Below are 22,813 nucleotides of genomic sequence, written 5' to 3' on the forward strand. Positions count from 1 at the left end.
AATTTATAAAACACCTTTATCTCTGCAGTCATTTTAAAACTGCTTATCTTGAAAAATCCAATTTGGCCGCCGTTACAAAATAGCTGATTCCATATCATCTCAAAAAAGGTTGATTGAGATATGTGTATCAAACGAACGAACTTGACTTGGCGAACACACTATGTATTTTCTGCAATCCACTCAATATCGGAATCAAATGAAATGAATTGACTAATAAAACGCAATACAATGGTTTTATTGTAGAGAAATATTCTGAAGAAACAGATAATCTATTAAAAACTAGAAAATAAAATGAGTAAAAAACTTTTTAAACCAAACGGTTTCATTGTGATATAATAATGTACTAAAAGCTAGAAAATAACTAGACAAGTAGCAGTTAGCAGTTATCACACCTCTTCTTCATTAGTCTAGGGCATAATTAAGACTAAAATAAAATCGTGGGGCACGTTGGATTTCCATTATCCACAATCAGCTACTTCATCATATGTTCCACGATTTTATTTTAGTCTTATCAATGCCCAAGACTAATGAAGAAGAGGTATGATAACTGGTAACTGCTACTTGTCTAATTATTTTCTAGCGTTTAGTACCTTATTATGTTTAATCACAATGAAACCGTTTAGTTTAAAAATTTTTTTTACTCATTTTATTTGCATTACTGTGAGTAAACCGGTAAACTGAGGTAATGAAACGTTTTTTTTCGTTCGAATTAATACAGTCATTTTATTCAAATGAGAAGGAATCGCTTTTCGTTTGAGAATGAATCTTCAAAAAACCTTACTTATTTCAAATAATTCAGCATTTCTCCTTTGATTACGAATGGTCGGCTTTGTCATTTACTTCGCTTTCTTCTGATTGAGTTAGGGTTTTTACCACACTGCCAAATTATTACGTTGTTTCGTTAGTCATTCAACCAATTATTTCCAATTTTACAACTCCCTTCTCAGTTTGTCTCTCAAGCTATGTGAACAACTATCAATTGAAACGATTGATTGTCCGCATAAATTGCCGTAAGCATTTTCCAAGTGGAACAAATGTGTTTTAATTCACAAAATCTCGTAGGCACTCTCCTTACCGATAATATTCATTATCTGGTCAGATTATTTCATTGGAAATGTGCATGGTCATGCTTTTAAGCCAAAAAAACAACAAACATGCGTTTTACCAATACTAATGGTGCTGGTTATTGCTCCACCTATGTAAACATGGGCAGAGTTGATTCCACTATTACGATTATATCAATTGAAAAAAGCTACCGAAAAATGCTCTTATTTTGCTCAAAACCTGCATCCTTATCGTATAATTTTAGAGCCGTTATTTATTATTTCGACCCTAGGATGCACTGTCTTGAATCAGCTTAGTCTATCTATAGCTATTTAAGGCATAAAGCTCAAAGATACCATAGCTGTTTATATTATTACTAGTTTAGACTCGTTTACATGTCCTATCACAAATCAGAAATGCGTGTTTTCCTCTAAAATAGAGCTATAAAAATATACATAGATATGAATCAAAACTTACCCAGCGCAAATCCATCCTTGGTCCACTGCACCGCTCCTGCCAGACTGTGAATTTCGCATCGCAGCAACGCTTCGGATCCTTCGAGCACCTGCAGATCCCGAGGCATCACTCGAAACTTTTGCTGCTGGCCACTGACGAGCAGGGCTGGTATTACTGGAATGAAACATGGAAAAAAAGAGAAGAACAATCGTTGAGTAACTAAAATTTGCTAAAAATAGTTGATTTAATCTATTCGGTGGAGCCATACGACTCCACCGTGAAGTTTTATAATTTGATAAAACAACTTCCGAGGGAAGCGTCAGCATTTGCTATTGCATTGCATTTTTTTCTCGACCGATCCCGGCGCAGACGGAGAGAGATTCCCTTTCCAAAATTGGAGAAAGTTAAAATACAATTAGGCGACTTTCAGTCGACGAACGATGTCCATCGGAAGAATCGTTTTTGTTCTATTTGCAATTTTCGGTCATGCATGGTGTGCACGGGGGTCTCGATAAGCCACCCGAACCAGTTGGATAGAATAACAGAGAAGGACAGGTAAGGACAGTCATTTGCCTTTCCTGCATTTGGATGGGAAAACTGCTGTGAGTGAGAACTAACTAGTTGAACGACGAGTTAACTGAAATCACAAAAGTTTGCTTCCAATGCCCCATTACACATCGTTTAGCAGCATCCCTCCTCGCTCGAGTGGTCCGAGTATTTCCGCTTGCTATTATTGTATGGAACAAAAATGCGGAAAACATACCACTTGCGATGATTCTTCTCCTGTAATTAAAATTAAATCCCGCGAAAAGCGAACGCAAAATCGCAACGCAGGCCAAACACTTCCAGCGATTTAATCTGCGAGGATAATTTATACTTTTTTATTGCAGCAGAATTTATCGCGCGTTCATAAACAAAATACTTTCGAGCGAATTTCGCCGGAGAGTCTATCTCCGGCGGGCTTTGCGTGCCTTTCCTCCGGCTCACTTTGTGCCCACCACTCCTCCCGTCCACCCGAAGTTAATGGTGTCTTCGCTTCGCCCCGCGCTGGAAAGTGTTTCCACTTGCCGGGGCCCAGCACTAGATTATTGTTTTAATTATTTAGATTCAACATGCAATAAACATCCCTGCGTTATCTCGACCCCCTCAGCGGAGGCTCTGTCTAGATGGGTTCCACTCGAAATTCCTGCCAGTCGTAACTCTGTGGCGTAACTCATGTCTAATGAGTTCTCTCGATTGTTTTATTTATTTCTATTCGCCCATTAATTGCACAGAAAAACTACTTTAAGAGCATCTTTTTCATTTTTCCCACATCCGGAGAAAAGGAAACTATAGATAGCCGTTGGGAAACGAAGCATATCATTTCTCGAACGAAGGTATCCTTGGTGACCACTTCAAACTTCCCACCACCAGACACGTCCCCCCGTCCCAAACTCGCTGCGCAATTAAAATCCTCCGAAGCTCATCGGGAAACGGTTCGCTTCATCCATCTGTTGGATTTCCGTAATCGAATATTCAATTACGAATGATTGACCGTTTCGCAATCGGTCTCTAAGCCGAAAGCATAGAGAGCAAGCTGGAAGAACTGCTGTCCGGTAACTATGGGAACCGGATGGATGTGGAGAATAATGGACTATGAAACAGTGTCACACTGTTCGCTGAAAAATCTCCCTTCCGAAACCAAAAAAAAAGCAAGCCAAAGAGGAAACTCATATGCCACAGCTGAAAGTGGATCCTAATCTCATTTGCATGTTTGTTAGTAGTTTCCCAGCGCTCCGACCTTCTCCGTCGTCGGCCATCTTCCCTCGTTTTTCGATGGATTGACGATTCAATCATTCAAATGAGACAGGAAATCGATTTCTGATCGAGCTCACCCTGAGTGCTATTTCAACCCTACAAAAAATTAATCACAACTTTGCGTAACCGAAAATCGATGGGCTGTGCAAATATTTGCTTTCCCAATTTCTTCCGGGTGAGTATCCCGATCTGCTCCAGTCATTCAGCTGGAAGATCAGAGGAGGACACATAAATGAATTTATAGTTTGCATTTAATCAAAGACAAACAGAGTAGCGCTTTCGAAGTGTTTGCCGGAGTTCCGTTGCTTCTGCCTCTGCTGGCTGCCTCTACCCGGAACCCGCCTGTGGTTTGGTAAGCAATCGAAACAGTACATGAAACTCAGTCCATGCACCCGGGCCACCCGTTTGGTTCGCTTACTCTGCCGCTGCTGGCAGCAGCATTTAAGCATACCCCCATGGAGATCTTCCTTCCGAGTAAGACGCAGAAAACAAAGAGGAAGCAAGCCAGAATTGGTTCCCCAGAGCTCAGCCGGGCCCCCTCCATTACACATTACAAAACCTGAACCTACGTCTAATGTTATCTACATAGGCCAGACCCGGAGGGAGTTTTCCCGGCTGCGCGTGTTCTGTTGCCGGTGAGCGTTGGCCAAACAAAGGCGGTAAAGCATTCTCAGCTTCCGAAGTGCTGACTGAAGCCCAAAGACTGAAACACAAAGAGAGTGAGGGGACGAAGCGTTACAGGCCAGGGATAAGGCGGGGCCGAGATGATATTTGCTTTAAATTAAAATCTCGTAAATTTGGGTGATTTGTGTCGTCGACGGGAGTGTGTGTGTGTGTGTGTGCTGTTTGCAGTGGAGCCCTCGAAATGCGTTGAACTTGTTGGGAAATTTCCAAGCTTCCGAGGAAATCCTCTCGGCGGCTTTCTGTGGGGGGTTTGGAGAAATTTACCATTCGTTATCAAGGCTGGCAGTTGGCAGCATTCGGGCGAGAGAAATTAAAACAAAAATGAACACAAGGCGTCAATTTTAGAAAAGTAAGCTTACGCTTAGGATTACATTTTTCGGAAACATGTTGGAGGTACAAGTAGAAAAGCTGTAAATCGGTTGCATCAGGAAAATTGTCAAATCTCGAGCGTTTATTGTTCAGAAATATCTTACTGCATTTGCGAGAATTTTGCATCAATCGTTTTGTGCATTCCCTGACAAACTTAATGCTAAAATTAATTTCATAAAATATTTAACTGAAATTTAGATACTTTTTGAAATTACCTACCGAACAATTGAAAAATGTCAAGCCAAGTAACAACCATACGAGATGTATTAGCAGTAGGAGGATTAAAAGTGTTAACATTTCCTGTCACAACGGATCGAATGTCCTGGAGAGAACGGATCGTTTTGATTTGAGCTGTCTGTATTTTTTTGTGTTCGGCTGCGCCCAAAGAAAGATCGATGAGAAACTGCGAGAAAATTTGGAAAGTGATGGAAAAACGAAAAAGCAATTTCTCATACCTTCTGCCTTCAGACAGTAGTAGGCATTTTTTATATATCAAATGCGTAAATGTAACACAATCCGGTACCAGTTCTGCTGGAAACAACTTCAAATCTGATTTTTTTTTTAAATATTGGTATATTAACCCTTTATTGAATCATGGCAACCACATTGCCACGAACAACAAATATGTTTTTCAACACACTTGGAATATTATTTAACTATTTTGCCTAATCAAAGACCTCTAAATGTATCTGGCAATACACTTTTTTTAGGGCTGTTAAACATATACAATATTAATTTAGGAGTCATTTTTATGTAGAAAAACCGCGATTTTAGAGCGCCGACAGAAAATTCTGTTTAAATTCGTTGAAAATGCCTTCACAAAAAACACATATTCATTACTGAATAGTCGATTTTCATTAGAAGCTCAATTTCAGAAACGCACTCTGGTCATATATAAAATCATTTTTCTTCCAATTTTCCAATTTTTTATGCCGTAACAACACTCCTTGAAGTGGATTATATATTGTGTCCAACTTAGAGCTCAATTCGGTTCCGCACTTTTCGAGTTTTTGACGCGTACACAAACGAACAGAACATTTATATATATATATATATGTAGAGATTACTTCTAAGGAAAAACCTTTGGTTTACATAATATTAAGATCGCGACTATTTAAGCTATCATGATTTGACATGAGTTAGTATAGCCTTTCGAACATCTAAATCAGCGGCAAAATCAGCAACCACATCAATTGCATTTTTACATTACTAAACAACAAGCTTGATATCATGATATCCTAGAACACAATTACCTAAACTGTTAGTAGCGGGGCATACACGATAGAACGTGGATTGAGCACGAATTGATTGGACTGCAACCTGAAGAACATCAATCTTATCTTAGAATCTCTATCGCCTATCACGTTTAACCTTTTGAGCCAGGCTCTCGTCAAATTTTTGGGAATAATAGAGTAAAATCATCCAAGATTATCTCTAAGATCATTCCAAGATAATTTATTCTGTCAACTGATAAATGCCTATTATCAGCAAATGGATCTATCTATATATATATAAAAATGGAGTGATGTCTGTCTGTCTGTCTGATTCTTATAGACTCGGAAACTACTGAACCGATCGACATGAAAATTGGTATGTAGGGGTTTTTGGGGCCGGGGAAGGTTTTCGTGATATTTTGAGACCCCTCCCCCCTCTCTAAGGGGGGCTGCCATACAAATGAAACACAAATTTCTGCATTACTCGAGAATTAATCAAGCAAATGAAACCAAATTTGGCATGTGGAGGTTTTAGGATGCAATAAATGTTTCTATGGTGTTAAGATACTCCTTCCCCCTCTCTTAGAGGGGGCTGCCGTACAAATGAATTACCCGAGAATTAATCAAGCAAATTAAACCAAATTAGGCATATGGAAACTTTAGGGTGCAATGAATGTTTCTATGGTGGTTAGATACCCCTCCCCCCTCTCTTAGGGGTGGCTGCCATACAAATAAAACACAAATTTCTGCATTACTCGAGAATTAATCAAGTAAATGGGCGGAACGAAGTTTGCCGGGTTAGCTAGTAATTCATAATTTGCTTCGATTCACATTGTGGGCTAACGCCCGTATGTAGGCAAAAGGATTGCTCGTTGCGTTGTGGGGGAGAACGAGTGGCTAGTAAAATCACAAAACATACTCATTTGAATCATCAAATTGTTTACTTTCTTTATTATATTCACTATACATGTTTTAAGCGAAAAAAAATCTAGATAAATTTCCTGTCTAATGGTATACAACAGAACATATATCATAATAACGAATTTGCGTAATATGCGTTTGAAAACCCTTAATGAATCGTTACATGCCTCATTTCCAATTTCGTAGAATGACCCCCCAATATAGTAATCAAAGACGTAGTTCTACGTCAAAAGTTGTGTATCGCTGAACTAGTTGAACGAACCTTGTATCTTCAGAACATCACAAGTTCTGTCTCTCGCGAAATTCTCTCAAGGTCAAGAACATCGACTCTCTGGACAGCATTAAAAATATATTTTTTTCTTCGGGGAGATGGCATTTTTAAACTGTGTGAAAGATGGCGAGAGATCGTGGAAGAAAACTGAGCTTATAAAATTAAATAAATTTATTTTTGTCTGTCTGATTCTTATGGACTCGGAAACTACTGAACCGATCGTCATGAAAATTGGTATGTAGGGGTTTTTGGGGGTCGGGGAAGGTTCTTATGATAGCTCGAGACCCCTCCTACCTCTCGAAGGGGAGGGGGTGGGGTCTGCCACACAAATGAAACACAATATTTTTACATTACTCGGGAATCAATCGAGCAAATGAAACGAAATTTGGCATGTGGAGGTTTTAGGGTACAATAAATGATTCTATGGTGGTTGGATACTCCTCCCTCCTCTATTAAGGGGGGCTGCCATACAAATGAAACACAAATTCCTGCATTACTCGTGAATTAAACAAACAAATGAAACGAAATTTGATATGTGGACGTTTTAGGGTGCAATAACAAATGAAACACAAACTTCTGCATAACTCGAGAATAAGTCAAGCAAATGGAACCAAATTTGGGATGTGAGGGTTTTTGGGTACGAGAAATATTTCTATGATGGTTTGACACAGGCAGGGGGAGGGCTGAACAAAAAAAATATATCTATCTATATATATAGAAATGGAGTGATGTCTGACTGTCTGTCTGATTCTAATAGACTCGGAAACTACTGAACCGATCGACATGAAAATTGGTATGTAGGGGTTTTTGGGGCCGGGGAAAGTTTTCGTGATATTTTGAGACCCCTCCCCCCTCTCTAAGGGGGGCTGCCATACAAATGAAACACAAATTTCTGCATTACTCGGAAATTAACCAAGCAAACGAAACCAAAGTTGGCATGTGAAAGTTTTAGGGTGCAATAAATGTTTCTATGATGGTTAGACAGTCCTTCCCCCACTCAAAGGGGGGGCTGCCATACAAATGAAACACAAATTTCTGCATTACTCGAAAATTAATCAAGCAAATGAAACCAAATTTGGCATGTGGAGGTTTTAGGATGCAATAAATGTTTCTATGGTGTTAAGATACTCCTTCCCCCTCTCTTAGAGGGGGCTGCCGTACAAATGAAACACAAATTTTTGCATTACCCGAGAATTAATCAAGCAAATTAAACCAAATTAGGCATATGGAAACTTTAGGGTGCAATGAATGTTTCTATGGTGGTTAGATACCCCTCCCCCCTCTCTTAGGGGTGGCTGCCATACAAATAAAACACAAATTTCTGCATTACTCGAGAATTAATCAAGTAAATGGGCGGGACGAAGTTTGCCGGGTTAGCTAATGTCCCATAAAAATAATGCACATATTTCAACCAAACATGACAATTGAAAATTTTCGGAAAACTCTGAAGAAAAATGGGAAAGTTCGAAAAATTCAATTCACATGTGTTCTACAATTACATATTGACAAGCGTTGTTAGTTCATTTGATGTTTGCGGTAACGAAATTGATCTTTGTATCGTCTTCTATCTATATAAATAAAAATCGATCGCCGAATGTGTTGATAAGAGCAAAACTAGAGAAATGAATTGTCCGATTTAGGGCTGTCTTCACTCTATCATATTTTCAGTATCAAACATTTATTCAATGTAACGGAGAAATATGTTATTTGCAAGTGGATGAAAAATCTTGCACGAGAATTGTGTCTGAAAATAATCTGATATTATAATGTTGAGTTCTGGTAGAAGTACTGAAATTTGATAGTAAAAAATAATTTAAAGGGTGTGTCACATCAAATTGCACCACGGAAAAAACGCTGTAGAAATTTAATTTTCAGGAATTATATCTTCAGCTTTCGCTTATAATCAGATAAGAGTGTATAGATCACGTTGGCCATGCTTCACTGTCAATTTTTCGTAAATTTGGAAAAATGTCGTCGAACGAAAAAGAGCGTCGTGAATTAATCCTGTGCACTCATTTCGAGAATCCGGAGTTGTCACATCGGGACATCGGTAAGATGCTGGGAATCGTCCAATCCACGCTCAGCAGAGTACTAAAACGATACTTCGAGAACCTAACCATCGACCGGAAGGTGAAGAACGGCAAAAATGGATGCTCCGTCAGTGAAAAAGATCACAAGCGCGTAGTTAAGCAGTTTAGACGTGATCCGAGAAGTTCGGTCCGGGATGTCGTCAATAAGCTGAATTTGTCAAGTTCATTCGTCCAGCGGACCAAGCAGCGGGAGGGCCTGCGTACATACAAGGTTCAGAAGGCTCCAAACCGCGACGAAAGGCAAAACATGGTGGGGAAGACGCGAGCCCGGAAGCTGTACACCGAAATGCTGACGAAGCCGCATTGCCTGGTAATGGACGATGAAACCTACTTCAAAGCGGACTTTCGTCAGCTGCCGGGCCTGTTGTTCTTCTCCGCAAAGGACAAATTCAGCGTTCCGGAGGAGATTCGCAAGCAGAAACTATCCAAGTTTGCCAAAAAGTACATGGTGTGGCAAGCGATCTGCTCTTGCGGAAAGCGGAGCGCCCCCTTCATGATGACCGGCACGGTAAACGGGAAGGTTTACCTTAAGGAGTGCCTACAGAAGCGCTTACTACCACTATTGAAGCAGCACGAGGACCCGACCATCTTCTGGCCGGATCCCGCTTCGTGCCACTATTCAAAGGACGTGTTGGAGTGGTACGTATATTGGGCGATTATGAAGCAGGCCCTCCGGAAGAACCCAAAAGTTGTCAAATCGGAGGCGGACTTCAAGAGAAAATGGATTTCGGTTCAAAAAAACTACAACCTGACGTTGTACAGAACCTTATGGACGGGTAAAGAGGAAGGTGCGAGCATACGGGCTTGGGCTCGAAGTATGAATAAAAAGAAAATGCCAAAAGTTGCTTAATAGTTTTTGACGTAGGACTACGTCTTTCATTTCTATACCGGGGTGTAAAACCAAAGTTTCGAGAACGAAAGCGTTACGCTGGAGACCGAGATTTTGAGCGTTAATAGCTCCTAAACAACTGAACGAAATGGTATGATAAACACTTCATTTGAAAGATAAAATGTCTACGCGTCATATACTTGTTACTTTTTCATCCAAAAACTTGTTTCAATAGTCTTAAAATTGCTTTCAAAACAAGCTATTGAAATCACCAATCGGTATATAAGCGAGCGCCGCTCGTAAACCCACTCAGTTATGATTGAACAGCGATTGGAGCATGTTGTCGCTGTTGTTGTGAAGCTAATTTCGTTTATCATGAAAACGCTGATGAACGGTGTCACCAAGAGCCTGTTTGTGCACCTAAGGCCAAAAGGGAATCCATCAGGAGGAGAGTGATGCCACGGTTCCGCTTGAAACATCGGAGCAGCCGCCACACACACACACACATACACGCGCGGAATTCTCGTTGCTATCATCGTTGCTGAAAAATAATCTGCCAGTTCCCCTGGGAATTGAAAAATACATTCATGCGAAAGAGTTTATTTTAATGTTTTCTATCCATATAACACTGCAACCAAATACATTTGGTTTTGTTATTTTTCAATCAATCGCAATTAACAGGAAAGCTTCTGAATATTTTTTTCCCCATCAGTGGAAATTTTCGTATCCAATATTGGATGCATAACATGAAAAACGGAAAATGTTTCACATAGCGAAAATCAAGTCATTTTCGAGCGATTATTTGCTTTTTACTCATATAATGCTGCGACCAAATACATTTCGTTTTGGATTTTTTCAATCAAGTGCGATCAACGTAAGACCATGTCTTTCGGCAATTTATTAGAGGTGCAATGAATCTTTAGGAATTCCCGCTCTACGCGCACTGGCAAACAATGTTTACTCAACAATTTCTCAAACGAGAAATGGGTGTTGTGAGAAAGGATTAGCGAACGCGAAAACGACAAACGGGAGAAAGATACGTTTGGAGGTTGAAGGAAATTGGCAGAAAACTTCTTCATTCTATCATTCAAATAATGTGATTCATACCACATCGTTTTGCCAGAAAGAGATTATTAATGTTCAAAGGAGGAATCGAGTCCTCCGAGGAAATTACCCAGCGCAAATTAGAGTCGACTATCGATTACGGCATTCGTACACAAATAATTTTATAATGCAGTTTCACCAAAGTGATTTCTTCGGATATATTCACTACATCATGTCATGTATTGCATATTCTTCATTAAGAAATCCATATCCATGGCACCTATCGGTAACGAATTATTATCGAAACCACGATTTTCGCTAAATGCTCCTTTCAGTTCGGCCTGTAAAAAACTTTTCTGTACTCTAATCCATCAAATTTGGAGCCCTGAAAAGGGCCGTTGATTATATGCTAAGCTAATATAGCACACTCTCCTCGGATACGATGGGCCAGCTGGATGTCCTTGGGCATGATGTGACGCGTTTTGCATGGATAGCACACAAATTGGTATCTTCGAATAAGCCTCCTGCAACGTCATAGCCGCGGAACTTTGGAAGCGCAAGTCGGTTTTGAAGTCCTGAGCAATTCCACGATCCAAATGCTGCAAAGGTAGCTGCGGATCAGCAATTCGGTCGACTTCTGATAGCGATGAATTTCACGCAAAGTTCCCGGTCGATAGCGATGTGGCTTCTCCACCTATCCTGCTACTGGTGCGCTTATCCGAGCTGACTTCGTGTGCCTTACCACCGAATGACTAACGAATGAGCCCTTTTCAGGGCTCCAAATTTGATGGATTAGAGTTCAGAAAAGTTTTTTACAGGCCGAACTGAAAGGAGCATTTTGCGAAAATCGCGGTGTCGATGATAATTCGATACCGATAGGTGCCATGGATATGGATTTCATAATGAAGAATATGAAATACATGACATGATGTAGTGAATATATCCCCATATCGAAGAAATCACTTTGATGAAACTGTTTACCGTTTGTCGTTTTTAAGTGTTGGGAAAGGGCATTATTTTTGCTGAGTAAATTCCAAGAAAAAATCCATTCCTTCTTTAAGCGTGATTCATTCTGCTTCGGATCAACGGAACAGTGATAATCATTTCATACAAAAGATAAAATGTCCAAGAGTTATATGATTGCTATTTATTGAGTCGGAAAATTGTTTCAATAGCTTAATGATAGCTTCGAAAACAGGTTATAAAATGACGCTTCCTTTGCTTTCGTTCATTTCTTACTCTACTCTCGCACCGTGACGACTCGTTTGTTTGGGACCAAGCAGATAGCAGGTTAGTCTTTCAGTGGTAAGGCACACGAAAGCAGCTCGGATAAGCGCACCAGCCGCAGGATAGGTGAAGAAGCCACATCGCTATCGACCAGGAACTTTGCGTGAAATTCATCGCTATCAGAAGTCGACCGAATTGCTGATCCGCAAGCTACCTTTGCAGCTTTTGGATCGTGGAATTGCTCAGGACTTCAAAACCGACTTGCGCTTCCAAAGTTCCGCGGTTATGACGCTGCAGGAGGCTAATTCGAAGATACAAATTTGTGTGCTATCCATGCAAAACGCGTCACATCATGCCCAAGGACATTCAGCTGGCCCGTCGAATCCAAGGAGAGGGTGCTATATTAGCTTAGCATATAATGAACGGCCCTTTTCAGGGCTCCAAATTTGATAGACTAGAGTTCAGAAAAGTTTTTTGCAGGCCAAACTGAAACGAGAATTTTCGTTTGGATGCCATACAGCATCGAGAAAATTCCGGAAAGATCTAATCGTTGCTGAAAAATAATCTGCCAGTGCCCTGGGAATTGAAGAATACATCCATGCGAAAGAGTTTATTTTAATGTTTTCTAATTATATGGCGAACACAGCGACCAAATACATTTGATTTCGTAATTTTTCAATCAAGTGTAATTAGCTGGAAAGCTTCTGAAGATTATTCTTTCCCATCAGTAGGATATTTTCGTATCCAATAATGGATGCATAACATGAAAAACGGAAAATGTTTCGTATCGCCAAAATTATATAATTTTCAATCGATTATTGCTCAGTCGCCGAAATTTTCATACTCAGAGAGTTCATTCTCCTCTAGTTTGCCTTCCAAATTGCCATCGTAAACTACACCTTCTCTCGATTCAATCACGCACGAAAAGCATACTGAAATGATATTCTGGTGGTGAAACCCATTCATTTTTCGTGAGGCGTCGTGCACAAATTACGTAACGCGATAAGGGGGGAGGGGTTAGATGTTACGTTACTTTCTGTTTATTAGAGATAGGAAATTGCGTTACGAAAGGGGGGGGGAGGTTCAAAATCCGGATTTTTGCGTTACGTAATTTGTGCACGACGCCTGAGGACATCGACAAGACAACATCGTTACTGAACGAGCTGAACGGCGAGGGATCGAGGTATTCATTACCTGGCTTGACCTGACCTGAAATGCAATCAGTTTGTTTTAACTGTGAGGGAGCGCAGAAAAGCCGATCGATCAGAAGGAGAAGAGAAGGTGACCAAGAGAGTATCAGCATCGAAATACGGTTCCTCGGGAAGACATAGAAGCAGCCGCCACACACAAACACATACACGCGCGCAACTCTTTCCGTTTGCTGGTTATCGAGAGGAAACCTGGAAAGAAATGATCGTTGCTGAAAAATAATCTGCCAGTTCCCTTTGAAATTGAAAATTACATTCAAGCGAGTTTATTTTAATGTTTTCTATCCATATAATACTGCGACCACATACATTTGGTTTTGTGATTTGTCAATCAAGTGCAGTTAACAGGAAAGCTTCTGAAGATTATTCTTCAGAACAAGGTTTTTTGTATCCAATATTGGATGCATAAAACCTTGAGTCTTCAAAGTAACACTCTCGTTTTTGAAGTCACCCAAATATTTATTTATTCATTCATTCAGGATGGATTTAGATTCAACTTCAAACAAATGATCTCTAAATCAACGATAGTCCTACGTCACCCTTGCGGTTATACCATAGATACAACCCACTTCCTGTTTTAATTTACTGTCTAAAATTTTCAAAAGGATCGGTCTACTGGGCGAATTTCTACAGCGTTTTTTTCCGTGATGCAATTTGATGTGACAAATCCTTTAGAAGGTAGATTAGAAGATCAATCAATGAACAGTTCTGCGATTGGACCCATGAACGTGCGTATAGAAGGAAAACGTGGAAGTGATAACAAGAAATAAATTTTGGGTGGGACGAAGGTGGTGATGCTTTTGTTTCCCCAAAAATCGGACGAGCATTCCGGACAACCCAATGTGAGCTATCCTAATTTCTTCCTGATTTTTATTTTCATTCTTCCTGCTTTTTGAAAATAATAGTTGGCAACCCCGCGAGCCCTATAACATTGCATTCACCACCGAGAAGCTACCAACTTTCATGTTTCAGAAAGCAGGATTTCGAGCTGTAGCTTCTGGAAGGTTGCGGTCGTCCGATCGCTACATAACTGCGGTACTAGATTCAACGCATTCATTTTCACAATTCTGAAACGTGTTGCAATCGCACCGCACTGAGGCGCTATCATCATTTTCCGATGACAACGGTGTTATCACGGCCTGGGCGTAATTATCCGATCCGTGTAGTAGTTGTGGCGCCGTTATCTGGCCGAGCGAGAGTGACCTATTAAAATAGTGTTACGCGCATTCCATGCTCGCAGGCTCGCCTTCTGCCCCCTAGGGGGCGTTTATACGATTGATGCTTTTTGTCGCGGAATGCGAAATGATTATGTAGGCAATACGAACCCAGATTATCCCTTGGGGCGGCGAACGCCATATGACATTTGCTCGCAGTGATAGCTAGTCGGGCCATCCCACATGCTCATCCCCAACGGGTCGACTAATTGTACTTTGTAATATGATTGCACGTGAACTTATGTCCGCCGGTCATCATTATCTCGACATCTGATACCGACCGTGGATGAATGGGGGGCGTGTGATTTGGCGCGATAGTTCAACGATTTATGATTCACCACGTATTTGGCGTCTCCATTCGTGAACCACGTTGCCCTTGAATTTACGAAACGACCATACACCATTTACCTCGCAGAAAAAGATCAACCATCTGTTTCAAGAATCCCCACAAGACGTCGAACCGTTGCGAATCGAAGCGTTCAAGAAACCGGTTTTCAGAGTTTTAGTAATGCCATGCTTTTTTTTCGCGTCGTTGTCTCTTGCTGTGCTGCCGTTCAACTCGATCTCGTACCCAATCCGGTCGAGACCCGGTCGTCGTGATTTATGAATGGAGGAACTCCAGTCAATGGAGTAGGAAGGTGGAATAATGAAAAACATCGAATCTTGACCGTGGAAAAAAGGCAAAAAGATTGCCGCTGCTACACACCTGGCGTTGTTCATTCATGAACCGACCGATCGACGCGCGACCGCTCTGTGCGTGTGTTGTATGGCGAATTGGGACCGGAAATTACTGTACTTAAGGCAAACGGGTTTGGCGGCGGCAAATGTGGTGATCCATTGGATGGATGCTCAAATTCGTTATCTGATTCAACCGGGGTGATGAAAACTAATATCGCAAATCATGTGTCAAACAGTCGTCTCAGGCCGCTCGTCCCGGGTTCCGACTTCGCGTTGACAGTTACTAAATTGGCCAAACATTTTGCCTCCCGTTCTCTCGGTTTTCATCCGTCAGTCGGGAACGTGAGAGGGGAGGGGTGGGTGTTCAAAACAAACAGACAGGAAGCCGTAAATTTATTGCGCTTTTTGTGTTGGGTGGAGAGCATCCATTTTGTTTACATTATTAAATTGGATGCATTAGTCTTGGCCCCTGGCTTTGGGTTTTGGTCGCGCCGGAACGGGGCGTAGCAGGATATGTGTTAGCGATCTGCCCATTTATTTTTGGAGAGCGGCGACGGCAGCGGCGCTGATAACGCGGACAGCAGCACACAGCGGGAGTGAGAAGATATCACTTCAGAAACAGACTCGCCTAGGAAGAATGCTGCTTTTTATTTGCCGCCTCGCAATGTACTTTTTACTGTATCGTTGTTGTTCCGGATTTTTTTTTCGTCGTCGGAGGAAATGCTGTTGTTCAAAATAATAGCCTCCACAGGGTGGACCAAAAAGTGCGGAAGGATGTTCAGTTTGTCTGCAAGGGGAGAGTGCCCCCGGCCTGATGATGGGAAAACAGAACGTTTTCACCACTCACCTTCCCACCCCTCCGGGGCCGACAGCATGTGTACGGACCCACCATACATACAAACACCAATGTGTATATGCAACGGGAGGGTGGTACTCGGGAAGAAGTCAGGCTTTTTGTTTCTGGGAAACAACAACACTTCAGGCGCTGGAGCTAATGGCGCACAACGTGAGTGCATTATGCAACAACTGTGGATGCAAAAAGCTGTGCGGAATACTTCCCGTTCCGATCCGGCTCGAGTCGGTTCGTCGGATTTTGTCAGCCCTACGTTTCGCTCTGGCCCTGTTCGTCCGTCCTCCCCCTGTGGATGAGAACGCAAAGCTCACATGGCACTAGGGCAACGTGATACTGCTGCTGCTACTGCTGGGTTGGGTAGGATTGAGGCTGGTTTACGGTGCTTGTCTTTCATTTTCGAAGCGTATTGTGATCTCTCTGGGCAAGTTTTATGGCTTTGTATTCAGGTAGCCGCCACATTGTTCCATCCTTGAAAAGGTAACGAAGATATCGGACGCGCGGATCGTCCTAATGACGGGAAGATGGAAAAGATGCTAGCGAGGAAAACGAACCTCTCGATTCGAACTATTACTTGAAAAAAAAAGTGACTGTCGTCCGGGACCTTTAATTCGATGGCAAATCACGTGGACGCTAACTGTATTTCGATTGAGTGACGGAATTAAGATGTGCCGTTTTGTGCAATACAGTAAAACCTGTTTTTGTGCGGTTTTTTTTGTGCGAATTTTTTTTGTGCGGTTTATGGAATGAAGCACATTTGACGAAGTTATCATCCATTTAGTTTTTTTTTCGATGGTTTATATGCAATTCAGTGCAAAAAAAGCATAATTGCGTCTCAATTATCCACTTCTGAAATCATTCCCCTCCTCTCATCAAATGCTCTAAGTTTTTCTAAGTTTTTGCATGACATGATTTCTAACAGCAACACGTTTCGACATGCAACTAAAAGCACGAAACAGCCACGCGCAACCGGAGAGGCAAAGTGTCCCATCGCAAAGCAGGGAAACAAAAGGAAATTGAACGGTGAATTGCGTGGATTTGATTTATTTTCTTGAGGGAAACCTTTTTTTATGCGGTCCCTATCTACCACACAAAAAAAGTTTTTTTTCAAAATGTGTACCGAACACGATTTTTTAAAGCTGCTGGTGAAGTTTTGCACGATTTTTTAATGCGACTTTTCTTGTGCGGTCCCTATCCCCCGCACAAAAAAAGGTTTGCCTGTAATCTTACTTGTTCAAACAACTTACAGGACAAACTTTTTCATACTGTAACGGTCGGAAACGCATCATTTGAATGCATATCTCGAGACAAACAAACTGTTGTAATTCCCCGAAAAATACCCCCCATTTTGGGGAATAAGTTGTACTTTTCTCCGAAACAAACTAGTCTTTCATAAGCACAGACTTGTATGTGCACTAGTGTAGCAATGGATGTATGGAAAAAAATTCATCATCGAATTTCAAAAACCGACCATGTACATTTTGTTTATTGGGCCAAAAAGTAATCTGTGCAAAGTTACAGCTTAATCGGACATGATTTAGGGGTGCCTCAATGCGCTCAAAGTTTTGATTTTTTGATCCTCGAAAATCTTCCAAGGGGGAGTGTCCGTAAATCTTTTATGTCACAACTAGCGGCAGCAATTAGGTATCCTAAGAAGGAAAACATGTAAAATTGATTGAACCGGCAACATAATCTATTATTTGACGCACGACCTGACATCATGGATTGTCTTCGTAAACTGCAAAAGTTATGTTGATGTTAATTTTCGTAAAAAAAATACTATCATTCAGATTGAAAAATGTTTTTACGAAAACACTGAAAAAAAACACTATTTCTACTAAAAGTCCAGTTTATTCTATCAGACGCAACAACTTCATATTAGACGTATAAATCGCCCAAGAATTTCCTCTATTCCAAACGATGCCTGTAATCAAATTTAGTATGCTATCTGCAAAGATTTTCAAACAATGTTCTACTGACGCGTTATATTTTTAATACTATTCTTATTGTTGGACGCATACATAGCGTCTAGTTGAGAATAGAAAAAAATCCTATTCAGCGCATCCATTGAGTATAAAGTATAAAGAAAACAGAGAATGAAAAACTACTTAGCACTTTGTCTCCTTTCTGCTCGCGTAACGCTTGCTCTCTCACGATCACAGTACTTTGAGAGCTTCGAGGCACCCCTAAATCATGTCCGATTGAGCTGAAACTTTGCACAGATCATTTTCTTGGGCCAATAAACAAAATTTACATGGTCGGTTTTTGAAATATGACATGACCATTTTCGCTGCCACCCTGATGTGCACGGACATTTGCTACAACAGTTCCTGCAGAAATGGTTCCTATCTTTCTTCGAAAGCAGCTGTTGAAAAATTCATACATCAATCTCAGTTTCGAGCTCGATTCAAGTAGATTTACTAACTGCATACGATCAAGTTCTTTTAGAATTCAATGCTAAGCCATTGATCTTGAATCATACAGATGATTCAAAAGGCGTCGGTTGGGAGAACTTGATCGCATGTAATGAGTCGATTTATTTGAATCTAATTCAAAACTCAAAATGCTTATGTGTTTGTGTAATACAAATTGATATCAAAAATTTTCATTTCAGCGTAACACTGTTGACAATTTACGTTATTTAATTTATATGAAATCAATAAATAAATAGATGAATGATGAAAATATTTTATTCGGAATTACAGCCTTTAATTTATAACAATATTTGCAAAAAAGTGACAGTCAAAACCAGTGATGAAATCGTTATTTTTTTCAGTTTATATAACTTTTTTGAACAGTAGATGTTGGAACACACTATTTTCAGACAAATACAGCAATAGTTCACAAATCAGGGTGCAAGGACTGTCCAATTCTGGGGCGACAACTTAACCCTTTGCGATCGTATTGAATTTGGGCATGGGTGTCGTACGGGTCGGAATTATTTTTCGTTGGAAGAGCAGTCATCATAAATAAAAATAAACGAAAAATAAACATTTTTTATAATTTTTTTTGTGAACTGTATATATGAATAACTTAACAATATATTTGGTGTGATGTTTTTATATAAAAAATATGTTTTTTAATTCGTCTTCCTGTGAAATCTTTCAAAACAGTCTCCATGATTAAGTCATGTGAGGATAACCAATACATTTTTTTTATCCGTTGAATAGGAGACACTTTTGCCATTGACACAATAAATGTGTAATCATTGTCAGCAATGTGTATTCGGAAAGATCAGCACTTTTCACTTTTAACAAACAAAGTTTTTTTACATGAGATTATTCAGATTACATAAGACACTATGTGCCCGTGGCCGAGTGGTTAGCGTCAAAATCTAACATGTCGGGGGTTCGGGTTCGATTCCAGTTCTGGTCGGGGGAATTTTTCGTAAAAGAACTTTCCTCCGACTTGCACTGTGGTCACGCGTATTCTAGAGCTTGCCACTCAGAATGCATTCAAGGCGTGTTATTTGGCATAGAAATCTCAACTAAGTACTAGTAAAAATAACGCAAGTAATATTACGTTGAGACGGCGAAGTTCCTCTAGGAACGTTGGTGCCATTTAAGAAGAAGATGAAGAAGAAGACACTTATGCAAAAACAAAAAATATTCTGCGTGTTAAAATCTACCTCACTACTACCTTAACATAATTTAAACCTGAAGTTGCTCAAATGATTTCTGTGTATACGAAATCATCAGAGCTCTTCACTTTGGATGAACAAGGATTTTGTCGTTTGAGACATTTATACGATTATTTAAATAGCATGAGACATTCATGCAAACAGCAGTTCTGATACTTATAAACAATCTTTTTCATCACACCAAAGTGTTACAATGGCTAAATTTTGCTGTTATGAATTTTGTCCCACATTCCTATGCATTCATCGCATTGTGCGCTGTCTTGTGTGGGTGACTACTTTGTTTGCTACTGAGTACCGTTACTGATACTTGGTTGAGTAAAATATGAGATTAGCATGGTTTCTTGCTGTGGTGGCTAAGAGCAGACAAACAACCACAAAGAGTTAAAAAGACCTAACACCATTTGTGAACGAATGTTTGGAAGCTTTTTCCTTGCAAAACGTAGGTCACAGGCGCAAACCAACGAGAGTAAAATTGATTCTCTTGGTAATTTTTTCAACTAAAACCACATTAACAAAACCAGATTCCTGAAGTAACAGATCGGAATCCATTATATACAGACTTGATTATATACTGACTCGATTATACCCTTTTCGATTATACATAATTTTGACCCTACTGATACAGTTAGAAAAAAAAGTTTTGTATACAAAATATGACTTATTTCAAAAAAAAAAAAAATGTAATATTTGAACGTTAACATGACATTTGATGGGTTATTATAAATGCAATGGAGTAAAAATCGTGACTTTTGAAGATTCTAATTGAACGCTCACTAGGAATTGTTTAAAATGATATTGCAGTGGAATTAGAAATATATAGGAGTTAAATGTCGGAGAAAATATTACATCATTTAGAGAGGAAACAATCAGGTTTATAATACATTTTTTGGAATAAAATTAATAATAACAACTTGAAACCACAAAATTCAATTATTTTAACGCTCAAAATGTTTCTTAAATCTACCATTTTAGATGTCATTCTATAATTTTAAATGACATTTTAGATGACATTAATATAAAATGGAAAAAAAAACATATAAATATAAAATATATATTTTTTTTCTTCTTAACATTCAAACGGAAGCAACATAATTGTCTTGCGTAGCGTACTTTTTGAATTAGAGCCAGTTTGCGGCAAACAGAGTCAGAAACAAAAAAAAAATCTATACTCTATCTTTGTTGGAATTCGACCATATGCGTAGAAGAATTTTTTCCATCAAATCTGAGCCTCTATTATCTCCTGAAGGATTCTAGATACATGCAATTTTTTATGTGGTAAGGTGTATTCTGATTTCTAGGGATGAATGAATGAATTGAATTCTTTTTTTTAATATTAAAAAAACGACATTTCGCCATTTCGTTCCAAACCTTGTTCCTTCTTGCATAATATTAGACCCGTATTGTTAATTTTTCCATTTTCATTTTAGGGTGGTCAGAAAAATCAAGTTATTCCTCTTTTTTTTTCAAAATGACTTTTTTCAAGAAATAATATAAAAAAATATACTTTTAAAAACCATAACTCAAAAACGATGAGAATCACATCCCTGAGCCATCCAAAAGCCTATATAAAAAACTCAGCTTTCAAGAAAAAAATATAGCGCCCTTGGTCCCGAATCCATGTAGAGTTTACAAATACAATCAATAATTACGAAAACGAAATCCTATTTTTTTTGCGAGTACAATTTTTTTTCCGCAAAGACTAGCTAATTGGCGTCAATTTGATATATCGATCAAAGTTTGTATTTTTTTCCTTAATTCGTTTTTTTGTTGTTCGGAATTTGAGTTAGTGACAAAAACGGTGTTCGATATTTGAGACAAATGTAATTGAACACATTTTCTTCGTATTTTTTACCATGAGTATGTATTTGTAAATCAATTTTATTTTAATGAAGTGAAAAAAAGGCTCTATTGTATTGAAAAATCAAATTAATATATTTTTAATTATTTAATATTAATATCGAAATAGTACCGTTTTGAGTAACGGTACACTGTATCTATTCGAGAACCCGTATATTGATCCATTTGTCTTTGGTTGAGATCGCAAACCACCGTTCTATTCATTTTTTTTTATTTTCACAAAGCCGAGGTTCAGATTCGATGAAAAGATATCGGGTTCTATAACATTATGTAGAGAGTGTTTGTGTATTGAGTTAAATGTACGCAATGTTGTTTTAATGCGTTATCAAAGGTGGTGGTGGATCAAATATATAATCGCACGTGGCTGTAGTCTGTGTAGTCTGTGCGAGAATGAACGCTGTGATAGCTGTGTATTTTCATCTCTTAGATGAAAAAAAAAGAAAGGTGGTGTCGAAGACATGACCGCATTGTTAAAGTAGAACTACAAACTTATTGCATTCAATTAACTCTGTAGCAGAGTTCTTGATGGCCCTGATGTGGATTTTGTCGGAACTTTATCGTAACATTCAAAGAATGATTCTAAATTTCTAATTATTTCTTATCATATTTCTTATTATCTTATTATTACCTTCAGTATATAGCAGTATATAGCGTTACCTGATCGCTGTCTAATGGCATGTAATCACCATTATTTATTGTTAAAAGGCTCAAAAGTCCTCAAAAATTCGCAATGTGACATGTGTGGAACCTTCACCATAAAAGCTAAACCATTCTAAAAACCCATTTTTTTGTGAATTCTTTCGTTGGGTTCCTGGTTATCCAAAAATTCTTTGAAATACAGCTGCCTGGCAAGAATAGCTGTTCAATAGTTCGTTTCGAAGAAAGTATAATTTGCATTATTAAGGCGCGTAGAAATTTTTCCTATCGATGCAAATATCCCTGCGATCTATGGATAATATTGGCTCTAGTAATATTCCCTCGCTCTTCTCTTATCGCCCTTATCGAACATTTAATGCGTGTGTGTCTGCGTCTTTCGGCTTTCGGCTATATGATAAATTACTCAATTTTATCATATAGAATAACGCCCACTTGTTGGCATTCTGCACCGTAATTCGGACACAATCGTGTCCGACAAACTCTGTAACAGGTAAAACCCTTCGCTCACATTTATGAATGCCGTCATATATCTTCTTCTTCTTCTTTTTCAATGGCACTAACGTTCCTAGAGGAACTTCGCAGTCTCAGCGTAGTATTACCAAATAACACGCCTTGAATGCATTCTGAATGGCAAGCTCTAGAATACGCGTGATCACAGTGCAAGTCGGAGGAAATTTCTTTGACGAAAAATGACGAAAAAACGCTAACCACTCGGCCACGGGAGCACAAAAAAATATATAATATATATGCCAGAGCCAATATG

The 22,813-nt window shown here is 39.4% G+C and overlaps 1 protein-coding gene across 7 annotated transcripts in view; it reads right to left on the reverse strand.

Annotated features, from left to right (window-relative positions):
* LOC129764239 (nephrin) overlaps nucleotides 1-22,813 on the reverse strand; it is a 629,638-nt gene that overhangs the window by 258,726 nt on the left and 348,099 nt on the right. For all 7 annotated transcript variants that reach the window (XM_055763127.1, XM_055763125.1, XM_055763126.1 and 4 more), the window contains exon 3: nucleotides 1,522-1,674. In XM_055763127.1, coding sequence (XP_055619102.1) covers nucleotides 1,522-1,674 — 153 coding nt within the window. The remainder of the gene's footprint in view (nucleotides 1-1,521; nucleotides 1,675-22,813) is intronic.

Source organism: Toxorhynchites rutilus, chromosome 2 (assembly GCF_029784135.1).
Source record: "Toxorhynchites rutilus septentrionalis strain SRP chromosome 2, ASM2978413v1, whole genome shotgun sequence".
NCBI classification, from domain to species: Eukaryota; Metazoa; Arthropoda; class Insecta; order Diptera; family Culicidae; genus Toxorhynchites; species Toxorhynchites rutilus.